This window comes from Lampetra planeri, chromosome 25 (assembly GCF_965212315.1).
Source record: "Lampetra planeri chromosome 25, kcLamPlan1.2.h2, whole genome shotgun sequence".
In the NCBI taxonomy this organism is placed as follows: domain Eukaryota; kingdom Metazoa; phylum Chordata; class Hyperoartia; order Petromyzontiformes; family Petromyzontidae; genus Lampetra; species Lampetra planeri.
The window spans coordinates 10,157,317-10,172,712 of NC_136131.1; the positions used below are offsets into that span (position 1 = coordinate 10,157,317).

General features: G+C 50.4%; 1 protein-coding gene across 1 annotated transcript in view; it reads left to right on the forward strand.

Moving 5' to 3' along the window:
- LOC144727444 (sodium/calcium exchanger 1-like) overlaps positions 1-15,396 on the forward strand; it is a 178,415-nt gene that overhangs the window by 148,115 nt on the left and 14,904 nt on the right. Inside the window, exons 7-9 of the mRNA XM_078606274.1 lie at positions 6,807-6,934; positions 9,878-9,977; positions 14,731-15,006. Of these exons, the coding sequence (XP_078462400.1) occupies positions 6,807-6,934; positions 9,878-9,977; positions 14,731-15,006 (504 nt within the window). The remainder of the gene's footprint in view (positions 1-6,806; positions 6,935-9,877; positions 9,978-14,730; positions 15,007-15,396) is intronic.

The following is a 15,396-nucleotide window of genomic DNA, read 5'->3' on the forward strand; positions in this document are numbered from 1 at the left end:
CCATGATACTAAATTGTGAAATAGATGATCGGGGAAAAAATATTTGTATTTGGATTGATTGGAAAAATCTTATGCGATGCATTTCCTGCCAAAAAGTGGTGTCACGTTTCGTCGCGTCGGCCTGATGACACTTAAAAATGATTGCAATAACGTGAACGATCCGCCAAATATGAAAATGTTTCCAAAATGGTCCTAAAAATGTGACATCTGAATATATTGAACTCCGACACTTATCCATAATGTGTATAGTATATTAATGGGTCCAGCATAGTTATTATTGTGGAATAAAGATAAACTCATGTTGTTAGTCAGCCCAATCAGTGTTCCATGCTGTCTAAACAGGATACAAATACCAGCAATGTTTTAACGTAGCTGCAGTAATAATAGTCAACACACATTCGGTGCACTTCCTGTAAACGGTGTGAAAGTTTATAGACGGTCCACCAGACAACGCTTATTCACCTACAGCTGTGTTCCATGTACACTGTTCAAACGCTAACCTACTCTACGTAAACATAAGCAAACCATAACTCCGGGAACATTTACTCGCGTGTTATTTTCACACAGCCCAAGGCTTCTTAAACCGTGATCCTCCACGCCCGCTATTACCCCAGATCTTCATGACTGTCGCTCACCAGTTGTCCACAACGGGCACGTACTTTCAAGTCCATTGGAACACGTAGAGTGGGATCACGTGGCAAGCATAAAATTAGTGCACCTCATCAAACCCAGTGTAAACATATCGTAGTTGTGTGTGTATATATGTACATGTAGTGGGGAGCGGTAGTGTAGCGGTTAGCGCGCTGCGCTATGAACCTGGCGACACGAGTTCGATTCCCGCTCACGGCCAACACCAGTGACGATTATCTGAACCGGTCCCGGGCCCTCCCCTAGGTCGACTCAGCCTCAAATGAGTACCTGGTGAGGTGTGTAAACATCGCCACTAGGGAGACAAAGGCGGTCGGGCGTGGTGCTGGCCACCCACTCCCTCGTGTACCGTTCTGGCCTTCATAGGTGCTCGCTAACAGCACTTGCCCCTACAGTCTGTTCAGGCTATATGGGGGATCTTTGATCTTTGATGCGGTGGCTGCCGCCACGGTGCGATGGTCAGCACGCTGGACTTGCGACACGGAGATCGCAAACGCGATCTCCTGGAAAGCACCACAATTAGTCGTCTGTGGGCAGATTGCAGTGTGGTGGGGGAAGAGTGTGAGTCCAATCACCTCTTCCATGATGCCTCGCCAGTGTGGAGGAGGAAGAGGAGAAAGCCAAATGCCCTCTCTTTAGAGCTTCCCCTAACGGGACCCCTACGGCCAGCAGATTGACGAGCCACCATGGGGTGACGCGGTGGCGAGATGTTAACTACCTCGCCTGGTATACAGGAGGGTCGTGGGTTCGATCCCTCTGCATTTAAAATCAACATGCGTTTCGATTATTTGTTGAGCTATCATATGTGGCCAGGTCGCTTCTGAAGAGCTTTAGTTTAATTACAGGGCTGCACTTTACCTGTTACGTTATATATATTTACAAACAAAACACATACCGCTCCCGTTCCCTCCGTGAATCATGCATCCCGCTTAATTGTGCAGCTTGAGACGAGGTTATGCTGAGACGCTGTGTCCCGTCCAAATTGTATTTCACTTCTTAAAACCGAGCTCTGCATTGTAAAAGTTGAGCCCTGGATTCCAAATAATGGGTTGAAGCATGTACCCTTGTAAGGATAAAAAAAGTCAAGGTTTGTTGAATCGATTGTTTTAAATTTAGTTGTAATACGGATGGACCGTGCAGGAAAAATTAGGCTGTTGTTGAGTAACGAAGCCACATGCATGCGTACACGCACATGAACAACACTTTCCAATGTCCACGTTTGTGCCAGAAAATCCATTTAATAAACCCTTATTGTGCACTGGGACATAGGCTTTAAAAGAAAGAAAAAAGAATCACATATTCGTATATATAAACATTTTACGATGCTGATTTTAACGCGAGCCATTTATAATGCGATTAATTAATTCTTCTTAAGAGGAATCATGCCTGCCATGCCATTGACACATTTATAACTAATTATCTTAACCACAGTTGAAGTGTCGACTGACCTAAACATGTACAATGTATAATTTAATTTCTGCAGTGCCTATTTATTACGGGATATAATAACAACCCCAAATCACCGATGCACAACTGTGATGCATCATCCTATCTGGGTTAATGATCCTAGCTCCAGGCGTAAGAGTTATCGTTGCTTTCACATCGAGCACTTTCCCGTCATTAGACGGTGGAGGTAAAGGTGCAGCCCTGAAACTGCTTGCTCACGTCACTGCTGTCGGAAAGGCTTCTCGCTCAACTGTTTCTGCTGCATGCTGGGTAAGGCATATTGGAATAGGTGGGGGCACCCACCGTTGACCCCACTGCACGTGACCTGCTGCGCAAGTAACTGTGCAGGAGTCGTACCCTTTTCAGCCGCTGAGTGAACAGCGGTATAGTGGGGTGAGTGGGATGGATTTAAGATCCTGACACCGTTGTATGCAAGTCCCCGCGTCGCCAACCATCACGCGCACGGATGATAAAGAGTTCATCAAAATCAATCGCCAATGTCAATTGCAGATTTCCGTGACGAACGACTCATTAAATTGTGCGGGCCGTTGTGTAATCGTGGGCTCGAACTTGGGGGGGTGCCCCTTTTCGACGAGAGCGCAAACCGCAGGGCAAACACTCCTCGTGATGAGAACCACCTCCTCACCCCGCTGACGAGCAGCAGCAGCAGCCCCTTGCGTTCGATGAGACCGCCCTCACCGATCACACGTTCGCCGAAGCCTTTGATGCTTTTTGTTTACGGGCAGAGAGGGCGGCGGTTTCGCAGAAATGTTCCCGTGGCTTCTCGTAAATGTCCCCGACGGAGGAGAGCCCCCGCGAAAGGGCCAACACCTCGCCCGGCCGCCTTTGTCTCCCTAGTGGCGATGTTTACTCATCGCACCAGGTACTCATTTCAGAATGAGTCGACCTAGGGGAGGCCCCAGGACCGGTTCAGATAATCGTCACTGGTGTTAGCCGTGAGCGGGAATCGAACCTGGGTCGCCAGGTTCGTAGCGCAGCGCACTAACCGCTACACTACCGCTCCCCACGCACACACGCACACACGCACACACGCACGCACACACGCACGCACACACACGCACACACGCACAAACACACGCACACACACACGCACACACACACACGCACACACACGCACACACACGCACACACGCACGCACACACGCACGCACACACACGCACGCACACACACGCACACACACGCACTGCCGGCGATGTCATCCCATTCGCTTCCAGTGGGATAGCACAGTCGCACAGCCACATCACCACCGCACCACGGAGCTATCCCAAGAGGAGCATCTCGGTGTTTTTTTTTTGTAGCTGAGTTCAAAGGTCATCGATCGTACGTGTCTCATCGTCAATACAACAGGTCCCTGATTGGCACTTGCTCAATCGGCACCGTGCCGAACGGCGCGCGCTACAACCTGAAATCACTTTGAATAGTTGAGGCATTTAAACAACTAAACATCTCATGATTATCATGGTGAAAATTTTCACTCACGGTGTTTTGATTGTTAACCTAAGCCATCCACAGAGCATCATCAATAACATAGATCATTGGTTTCTACTCGTCAGAATGAGCCTTTACTCGAATTAAGTCTGTTATACTGCAGTTGGAAGCGGGCTGCCCAGTGGTGGTGGTGGCCCATTGGGAGCCCTGAGAAGAAATGAACGTGCAGATCCCTTGTGAGATGACAGATGAGAAATAAACAAGAGACGTAACGTGTGGTAAGATAAGAGAAATGTCAACAAGACTAGAGATGTAACGAGACGAGAGAAGATAAATAAAGACAAGATATTGATCAGAAAGTTGAATTAGCTCCTGTTAATTGTTAGATTTATTTGGTTTCAATTTGAGCTGATATTTTGATGCATAACTATTCGGTTTAGGTACGTACGTTGAACTTCGTTCGCGCCGTACGCAGGGGCAAGGCCAACGAACTAACCACAACACTCTTTTTGGTTCTTTCGGAAAAGTCACGTAGAAGGGAAATAATAATATAATACAAATAAAAAATAAATAAAATAATTCTCACGACGTTTCGGCCACAACGCAAGAAGCCGTCCTCAGGTGAAGAACAGGTCTGTCGGAATGAACACCACCAGGCTTGGCAGCGTATATTTAAGCTGGGTTGGAGGGGGGAGAGAGCCTTGACAAAATAATTTGCATATCAAGAGGAATTTAGCATATTTATGGGAAATGCAGATATGGGATTAGTCATTACTTGTGGAATGCGTAGGAGGTGGGCGGAGGGGTTTTAAAGTCATATTATGCCCGTGCATTATGCAGGATTAGCAGCATCAAAGGGAGGGAGTAGGATTAGCATTAATAACAACCCTTTAAATCGAAATTTAAATCGAAATTTAACCACAACAACTCAAGCATCCAGGGCCCCCTGGACTACTTGGGGGCCCTCAGCTTTTGCTTGGTTTGCATGCGCACATGCTGGTACACGTGCTAGTACACGTGCTGGTACACGTGCTGGTACACGTGCGCATGCACGAGCATCGTATAGCACGTTTGGCAAACCTCGACGCATCTTACTTTGCGGACCAGGCAGAAAGTAAAATTGGCAGGTTTTTTTTTTTCAATTAAATTCAGCTTTCAATATTTCCCATGCAAATTCGGTCAATTAAAGTTAATTGAAATGCCTGCACTCGGCACAGGCTTTCAGCTGCTAAATCGTATTGGCATCGCACGTGTTTATTTAGCCTTCCTCGTAATTATAAAGTTGTCGCTTAAATTAATCTGGATTTTTTTGTAGTTTCTCCTCAATTTTCAATTTTGCACACGTGTCACTAAGGCGGTATAGCACGATGAGATACATTGTGCACGATTCAACTCGAGAATGAGTTCCACTCTCTGGATCATTTCGCTGAGGAGGTTTGGTACCCAGACGTGTTGAAATGGACGCTTATCCCGAGCCCTCATTACTCTGATAGTGCGTTGTCTCTGAGTTGTGCGCCTTTTGGCGTCATCTGGTCGAACACCGTATGAGACTAGGCTCTAAGGAAAGCTGTCTCTGGTGTGGACCAATCAATTTCAAGGACAATGTGTTTTTGTTTGCATTCTGACCGCAGGTATTGTGGTTAATGTAAACGTGTTTCCTTGTAAAAAAAGGTTTCAGTTTTGTTGCCAGAAAAAAAGAGGAAAAACCTATTATTATATTTTGGTACTGGCAAAGGAGGCCTCAAGATGGATCAATAGAAGTGCCGATTCCAGAAGAATCACTTTGCCATCTCAACTCGACAACGTTTTTTGCCAAACTTACTTTTTCAACTTCATGTTTAAAATTTTCCGTAAGTTTTTTGTTTGTTACATTTTTGTTTTCCACATCTTGGACTGCCAATCACGAGTCCCTGCACGGGACAAGAGACTGGCAGATGTGGTTGCCACCTGTCCTGGTTTCCCCATGATTATTATCTTCTTTGAGAAGGTAGCTGCTGTCCTGAAAAATAGACAAGTCTTCCTGGGTCATTAAAAGCCCCCCGTTATTTTGTTGTTCATGTAAATACCGTAACAATCCACCATATAATGATCACATTTACTTGTCGTCGTCCCCCCCTCTATTGTGAGATATTATTTTTACCCACAATATGGGCTGGATTTTTTTTTTGCACCGCGGAAGTAGCAACCCTGATCCCCCCACGCGCACCATGCAGGTCGTGGCAGATCTTCGCCCGTACTTGACGCTGGTGAAGTAGGGACGCATAGAGGAGGTCGGCAGCACAATACGGTACAGCCGTACAGACACAGAGCTTGCCACCCTACTGGCAGAGTTGAAACAGTTATTTGAAACCAACATGGCTTGAGCAGGGGAGGCTTTGGGAGGTTGTACGCACTTGGATAAATAATGCATAGGCTGTCACGGTGCTGGGATCTGCTATACCCCCCCCCCCACTAACGTGACGATTGCTTGCATCGTGCCAGATGTTCAACGTTCAATACATTGTGGGGGGAGGGGGGGGGAAATTAAAGCTGCCACTGCACAAACGATGCGGGCTCCGAGCCACCGCTGTAATTGGGAGGCCGGTGGGGGGGGGGGGGGTTAGGGGGGGGGTTCAGCAGCCGAGTCACAGTGACCCCGAGCCGACATTGACGTTCCAAATGCCGCCATCGGTGGTGAGCCTCGCTCCACGATACGTAGATGAGCGTAAAGAGACAATGAAAGTGAAGAAGTGAAGCCGCGTTGTCTTGCATCGCCTATGCAATGTGCGTTGCTGCGCGGGTGGTATAGCAACACGGAGGAGAAGCCTAATGACGATACCGGCGATGGTCAACCATGCACACGACCCGCGTGGTCAGCAGAGGGGAGTGCAGCAAAATCCATTTGCGGTGCTGCAACTCTGTCCCAGAGTCTGCATGCCAAGCGCCGGCACACCGGCACATTGGCGTGGCGGTGAAGTATTCTCACGTAACGCCCCCCAGCCCCCGCAAACCTTCACGGCATGGCAAAGCCCCTCAATCCAGTAACAGACTAACAGAACTCCCGCACGAGTACACACACACGCACGCACAAATGCGCGCGCGATGTTATTGCTAGGGACCTCGCTAAATGCCACGAGCCGGCAGCGAGCCGGAGTTGTGTGTGACTCAGCTGTGAGAGCCCACGCGACTTCCCGTGGCCTCTCCTCTCTCTCTCTTTCTCCTCTCTCGCCTGCCTCTCTCCACTCTCGCCACTCTGTCGGCGCTGTCGGTGGCCGCCGTGCAGAGGACGGAGAGAGGAAGCCGCTGAGCGTGGAGGAGCAGGAGGCGAAGCGAATCGCGGAGATGGGCCGGCCCGTCCTGGGGGAGCATCCGCGCATGGAGGTCATCATCGAGGAGTCGTACGAGTTCAAGGTGGGAGAGGCGGTCGGTGGCGGTGCGGTCATAACAAAAGCGGACTTTGATCCAACACCATGTGAGACTAGGCTCTAAGGAAAGCTGTCTCGGGTGTGGACCAATCAACTTCAAGGATAGTGCACATTATCAGAGTTATGTTTTTTTTCATTATGACTGCAGGTATTGTGGTCTATGCAAACATGACTCCTTGTAAAAAAATGTGTCAGTTTTGTTGCCAGATGGAAGGGTAAATAAAACAATTATCAAAAGCGGACTGCTTCGGGATTACCGATCTTGCCGATATTAGCCGATCCACCAATGAAGAGAGAGAGAGAGAGGAGGGGGGAGGGGATTGATAATGGGATGACGCAGCGGATTAACCCGTGGATTCTGATTAACCCCAGTTTGTTTGATGTTTGTTTATTATTGATCGACTGATGAACGATGCGGTCGATTGTAAGGCATCGAGCAGAACTGGATACCCACGTTCACGATATGCGTGCGTCGATAATCGTCGCTCGGGTTTGATTCGAATTGCCTCTCGGAGATTACTGGGTCGCTGCGTTCAACATCGAAATAATGGAATCTCGCATTGGGACAACCCCCAGTGTTAAGGCCCAATCTACACTCGACATAATAGGAATCGAATGTCGCTTTGCGACAATTCACAATGTTTTCGGCCCAAACTGCACGCACTGAGTTGCGTGTGTATACAACGAACGTTTTAAAATTGTAAGGAAATTAAATGCCGATGTTACGTTTCGGCTGGAGGACCAAATCAAAAGACACACGTGGATTAAAAACAAGAATTAGAGATTTTGATTTAAAGCTTTCGTGACTGCAGAGAAACAATAAACTAAAAAATATATATTATATATAAGATATATTTTTTTAATTTTATTGTTTCCCTTCTACGTGACTTTACCGAGTAGAACCAAGAATAAGAATTAGAGAAACAATACAAATGAGGAAGCGAACACGACACGCGAAGCATCGAATTCAAGAATCACTTAGAGGGATAATTTAAAAGTTTTGAACCGAACTTCATCCAGCGACGTACTCATGACGATGATGAATCAGGAGTCTTTGTCAATAAGCACAGAATTCACGCAATGAGCGGTGCGCGTGTGCCTATATATGTAAGTGCAAGTCGGTTGAACTGTGTTTATGCCAACGGGCCACTGCGGTCTGCCATCACGGCCTCGTCATGTGTGTCCTTTGGAATTGCCATCCGTGAAGCAGCCCTCAGTGACAAGGTTTTTTTTTTGCTTACAAATTTTTGATGTCATTTTTTTTTTAAAACTGCGTTATTTATACATTTTCTATATTTACCATCCTTGGACACGGTGCCTCTCGCCGAGTGAGCAATTTCACGGAGATTGTGCACGAAAGCAGCCGACTTCCCGTCAACTTGGTCCAGGTGACAGCCTTTTGCAAGTCGGACAGCGTGAACCGAAAGCCGACATTTTCTCCCATAACCCCACTCGTCACATTACGTAAATATATATTTTAAAGCGTCTCTTTGCCAGTTTTATTCAAGTTGTCTTCTTGGTGTCATACAATGAGACCAAATTGTCTGTCCGTAACCTCCCAGAGCACTGCATCGCCCGTCCTTGTGTTCGAGAACAGCCCGCAAAAGAGAATGTCACAGAACTACTTCCGAGATCTCTTCAAGTGACTTTCCTTCGTCTCACACCCTAGGAGGAGCACACATCCCGCTACAGAGTTCATCGCATGCCATAAAAAATGTGTGTGTTGGGATGAGAAACTCACTGCACTTGAAAACCCGGGATAAATCACGGGTGCCTGAAACCCACCCCTAATGGACATCTATTAAAAATAAAGAGCTTCACAGCTCATCGGATTTCCTCCTGCAGTACGATTAAAGATTCTGACGGCACTGATGTTCGAACCCAGCATCTCGGCGTTGGGGGCGACCTTTCAGCCTCTTGGCCACCCCCGTCACAGCGATTCTGCCGTTCGCGGGCTGCCTCCCTCACATACAATGGGACACGCCCGGCTGCAGCGCTGAAGCGCACGACCGGCACGAACATAATATAATTAATAATTGGAAGGTAAACGATTTCGGAATGTGGGGCGAGGCACATTGACCTGGCACTCGGGAAATTACTCATCCGCTGCTTGCCAACGTCCCCCAGCTGTTAGTTTCATTCCCACGGAATATATCTGTCTGCGTGCCACGCGCTTCAGCGGGTGAACTGAGGACTCGGAGTCATAACTGGCAGCGGCACCTCGCACAATGCGGGCGTCTGCTGGTCGGGGAGAGACAGAGAAAGAGAGAGACAGAGAGAGAGACAGTGAGAGAGAGACAGAGAAACAAAGAGAGAGACAGAAAGAGACTTGACTTTTAAACAACTTCTATTGCCGCCAGCAGCAACAGCACTGGAGGCGATTCCGATATGAAACCCACAAAGTCACCAGCAAACAAATACTCGCAATAAATCCACGCGCTGTGGCGCTAAATGCACCGCGCACAACACGAAAGAAAAGTCACGTGGTGGTGGTGTTCATCGCGCACGCCACGGTGACGAGCGAGCGCTTCAGAAGGTGAACACCACGAGGGTGCCGTCCACGTCGGTACAGAGAGGGGCTTGTCCGGCTCCCCAGCGTTCGAAGAAGACGCGCTGCACATCACCGACACGTGTGTGGTGAGAGATACAAAGAGAGAGCGCGCATGCTGGGCTGGTGCAGGTGGACTAAAAGTAAAGACGGCGTCGCGTCAGAGCCGACGCTGAGACGCAATTAATTAGCGGTGTGCGCCGACACTTTCGAGGCCGCGAGAGATTCACTTCGCTCGCCACGACGCGCCGCTTACCAACTGCGACACCGTGACCACGCGCATTCGCGATCGAGTTCAGCTCCCTTAGCGCCCCCCCCCCCCCTGTTCGCTGTCTCGCACACACGCACCTCGCTCCCTCTCTCTCTCCCTTCGCCCCGCAGAGCACCGTCGACAAGCTGATCAAGAAGACCAACTTGGCGCTGGTGGTGGGCACGCACTCGTGGAGGGAGCAGTTCCTGGACGCGCTGACCGTCAGCGCCGGTGCGTCTCGCCGTCGCTTTGCAAGTGGCCTTCGTGCGCGGTTGTGTGCACGAAGCCGCCCACCTCCCCCCGCGGTTGGACGTTGAAAGCGAACCTCTGAAATCGTCCGTGAGATACAACGGAAATGTAGGGGGGGGGGGGGGGGGTTGGGGAGTGGTGGGAGTTCGGTTGGGGGGGGGGGACAGCGCCTCTGCTCAAAGGCAGCGTCAGCAGCGGCAGCGTCTTTCTAAACCGGGCTCGTTTTAATAAAGGTCGTAATAATGTGTTGTTTCTAAGGAAGGATTCAATGAGTCTGAGGGTCTTGCTTAACATGGGGATGTTTGGCAAGATAGTTTGAATGGGGCTTCGGCTCGCGGATGGCCGTAGATCAGCGCGTGTGCAGGATTTTGTGCTGTGGTGTGAGTAGAGGGGGGGGTGGAGGTTTTTGGAAACCTGTGTGAGTGACAGAATGTTGGCCCGAGACGGGAGTAGTGACATCGTAGCAAATGTCTAGTAGCTTAGACTGCTGGGAGGTTTGCCCTTGAGGCTCTTATTTATGGGTTTTCATTTCTCGACAGCAGTCGGATGCTGCCCTCTAGTGGCACGCTTTGATCTCAATCCTGTTGAACGTTCCTACCCCATCACCATCAGTATTAAACACATTCCTGCGGAGGGAGCTGGTAGGAACGTTGGGTTGCTCGGTCAATGGCCAGGGTCAGCGGCGGCGTGGTGTATTCCGCAAATATGGCCGACTGTGAGGGCGGGCACAAGCCGGCGTGAGTAGGTTAAACGTTGATTTTTATAAGGGCACCACGGGGTGACCAGCCCCTCCCCACCCAGCCCCACTCCTCCCACCCCCCACCCAGCCACACCCTCTCCACCCAGCCCTTCCCAACCCTCCCCTCCCCACCCAGCCCCTCCAAACCCTCCTCACCCAGCCCCTTCCCACCCTCCACCCCTCAACTAACCCAGACCCCTCCCATTTTTGCATGCACGACGGACGGACGGACACAATAATCCCCTGTGGGCTGGTGGAACCAGGTGGTTCCTGCCAGTATAATGCCAACCACCACTCCCCACTCCCTCTCCAAGCTCTGCGGCCCTCTATATATTTAGTTATCGGTCCAATGAATAAGTATTTACATGGATTTGAGAGGTGTTTTGCATTGACATAGTTGGGAATAATTTGGGGTACCCTCTCCCCACACAAGGCCACGACAATTAGCTTAATCATCTTACCCTTAACAACATACTATTTTTTCTGGAGAATGACGCTTCTATAGATATTTGTTTTCCTTCGCAGAACACCCCAATCATTGCAGGAGCGCAGAATACAATCACATCCTATGAACATCTGTATGGCCGTGCGTGGGGCCTGCTTGCCCGCGTGCTGTTCTTGCAATTGGGAACGTGGAGCGAAACGTCGGGACGACACGTTGTCGAAATAACACGCGGTGGAACCAGAAGGCACATCGGAGTGCTACGCACATGATGGAAAACGACGATTTAGAATCAACATCACTCGTTCAGAGTATTTCGCTGTGGCTATAAAATGCCCACGTGACAACTCACTTTGTTGAGCTGTCATTTGTGGCCAGGTCGCTTCTGAAAAAGAGCTATGTGGCTCAGTGGGCCCTACCTGGTAAAACAAAAACATTCGATTAGTTCCCGTGAACTTCACGCGTTGATTATTCTGCCCATGGTGCAGACTCGGTTAACCAGACACTGATTCGTCTCATCCCCACTGTGATCAACCACCACACTGCAGGTCACAGCAAGACTCACTCACCTCTCACACACTCACCCAGCCACTGACTCCCACTCACCACACTGCAGGTCACAGCACGACTCACTCACCTCTCACACACTCACCCACCCACTGACTCCCACTCACCACACTGCAGGCCACAGCACGACTCACTCACCTCTCACACACTCACCCACCCACTGACTCCCACTCCCACTCACAATACAGCAGGTCACAGCACGACTCACTCACCTCTCACACACTCACCCACCCACTGACTCCCACTCACCACACTGCAGGTCACAGCACGACTCACTCACCTCTCACACACTCACCCACCCACTGACTCCCACTCACCACACTGCAGGTCACAGCACGACTCACTCACCTCTCACACACTCACCCACCCACTGACTCCCACTCACCACACTGCAGGTCACAGCACGACTCACTCACCTCTCACACACTCACCCACCCACTGACTCCCACTCACCACACTGCAGGCCACAGCACGACTCACTCACCTCTCACACACTCACCCACCCACTGACTCCCACTCACCACACTGCAGGCCACAGCACGACTCACTCACCTCTCACACACTCACCCACCCACTGACTCCCACTCACCACACTGCAGGCCACAGCACGACTCATTCACCTCTCACACACTCACCCACCCACTGACTCCCACTCACCACACTGCAGGCAACAGCACGACTCACTCACCTCTCACACACTCATCCACCCACTGACTCCCACTCACCACACTGCAGGCCACAGCACGACTCACTCACCTCTCACACACTCACCCACCCACTGACTCCCACTCACCACACTGCAGGCCACAGCACGACTCACTCACCTCTCACACACTCACCCACCCACTGACTCCCACTCCCACTCACCACACTGCAGGTCACAGCACGACTCACTCACCTCTCACACACTCACCCACCCACTGACTCACACTCACCACACTGCAGGTCACAGCACGACTCACTCACCTCTCACACACTCACCCACCCACTGACTCCCACTCACCACACTGCAGGCCACAGCACGACTCACTCACCTCTCACACACTCACCCACCCACTGACTCCCACTCCCACTCACCACACTGCAGGTCACAGCACGACTCACTCACCTCTCACACACTCACCCACCCACTGACTCACACTCACCACACTGCAGGTCACAGCACGACTCACTCACCTCTCACACACTCACCCACCCACTGACTCCCACTCACCACACTGCAGGCCACAGCACGACTCACTCACCTCTCACACACTCACCCACCCACTGACTCCCACTCACCACACTGCAGGCCACAGCACGACTCACTCACCTCTCACACACTCACCCACCCACTGACTCCCACTCACCACACTGCAGGCCACAGCACGACTCACTCACCTCTCACACACTCACCCACCCACTGACTCCCACTCACCACACTGCAGGCCACAGCACGACTCACTCACCTCTCACACACTCACCCACCCACTGACTCCCACTCACCACACTGCAGGCCACAGCACGACTCACTCACCTCTCACACACTCACCCACCCACTGACTCCGACTCACCACACTGCAGGCCACAGCACGACTCACTCACCTCTCACACACTCACCCACCCACTGACTCCCACTCACCACACTGCAGGCCACAGCACGACTCACTCACCTCTCACACACTCACCCACCCACTGACTCCCACTCACCACACTGCAGGCCACAGCACGACTCACTCACCTCTCACACACTCACCCACCCACTGACTCCCACTCACCACACTGCAGGCCACAGCACGACTCACTCACCTCTCACACACTCACCCACCCACTGACTCCCACTCCCACTCACCACACTGCAGGTCACAGCACGACTCACTCACCTCTCACACACTCACCCACCCACTGACTCACACTCACCACACTGCAGGTCACAGCACGACTCACTCACCTCTCACACACTCACCCACCCACTGACTCCCACTCACCACACTGCAGGCCACAGCACGACTCACTCACCTCTCACACACTCACCCACCCACTGACTCCCACTCCCACTCACCACACTGCAGGTCACAGCACGACTCACTCACCTCTCACACACTCACCCACCCACTGACTCACACTCACCACACTGCAGGTCATCTCACTTCTCTTTCTGCGTCTTCCCTCGCACTGCTCCACTCGGGAATTCCCTCCTATCATCATCATCATCACTTTCCCCCAAATCTTTTAACAACAATAACTGTGCTCAATTCATAAAACGTGTTAACTCGTATCCATTACCCAAAATAAAGCTTGTTTTTGTGTTAGATCGCGAAAAATGTAAATGTGTCGCTAAACCCGCCACCACCCGACACAGCCAATTAGTAAGGTTTGTCACGTAAACAGAGCGTGCCAATGAGTTACTTCCTCAGCACACCGCTGTGTTTGGAGAGTAAACCAACAACATTTACAATTCGAGCACGAAGTTTCGCTGTTTATTACAACCAGCTTCATCAGGCGACAGCCAGAGTTATGAAAGACTCCTCCTGGTTGGCCGTGTCGCGGTGGTGGTGGTGGCGGTTTTAACGACACTTGTATATATTTACGCGATCTAACCCCGAGCAACAACAACAACAACAACAAAAACAACTCTTCTACGTTTCGATGTAAAGCTTTCGTGACTGCAGGGATTCATCTTCTTGGTTCTTTTGGTAAAGTCACGTAGAAGGAAAATAATAAAATAATAAAAATAAAACATAATAAAATAATTCTCACGAGGTTTCGGCTACAACGCAAGCAGCCGCCACCTGAGGACGGCTGCTTGCGTTGTAGCCGAAACGTCGTGAGAATTATTTTATAATGTTTTATTCTTATTATTTTATTATTTTCCTTCTACGTGACTTTACCGAAAGAACCAAGAAGATGGAACTCTTCCACGGATAATATTGGTCTCGAAAAGCCCACTTACGCATCAAACTCTCGCCCGTTGCCTCGGGACGTCCTGGTGGCGTGCCGCCCCCAAGGTGACGAAGACGAGGACGACGAGTCCGGCGAGGAGAAGCTGCCCTCCTGCTTCGACTACGTCATGCACTTCCTGTCCGTCTTCTGGAAGGTCCTCTTTGCCTTCGTGCCGCCGACCGAGTACTTCAACGGCTGGGCCTGCTTCATCGTCTCCATCTTCATGATCGGCCTCCTCACCGCCTTCATCGGCGACCTCGCCTCGCACTTTGGCTGCACCATCGGCCTCAAGGACTCCGTCACCGCCGTGGTCTTCGTCGCGTTGGGAACGTCTGTGCCAGGTGAACCGCGGGCCAGATGACCTTGTTGACCTCCCCTCCACCACCACCTCCGCGGCAGCGACAAGAGGCGATGCGATGTGTAACAATGTGTTTTTATTTTACGTAGTAGTAATACAGGGACTCCTCTACTTACGAACGAGTTAGGTTCCAGAGGTCTACATTTCGATATAAAGCTTTCGTGACTGCAGGGATTCATCTCCTTGGTTCTTTCGGTAAAGTCACGTAGAAGGGAAATAATAAAATAATAAAAATAAAACATAATAAAATAATTATCACGTTTCGGCCACAAGGACGGCTGCTTACGTTGTGGCCGAAACGTCGTGAGAATTATTTTATTATGTTTTATTATTTTATTATTTCCCTTCTACGTGACTTTTCCAGAGGTCTGTT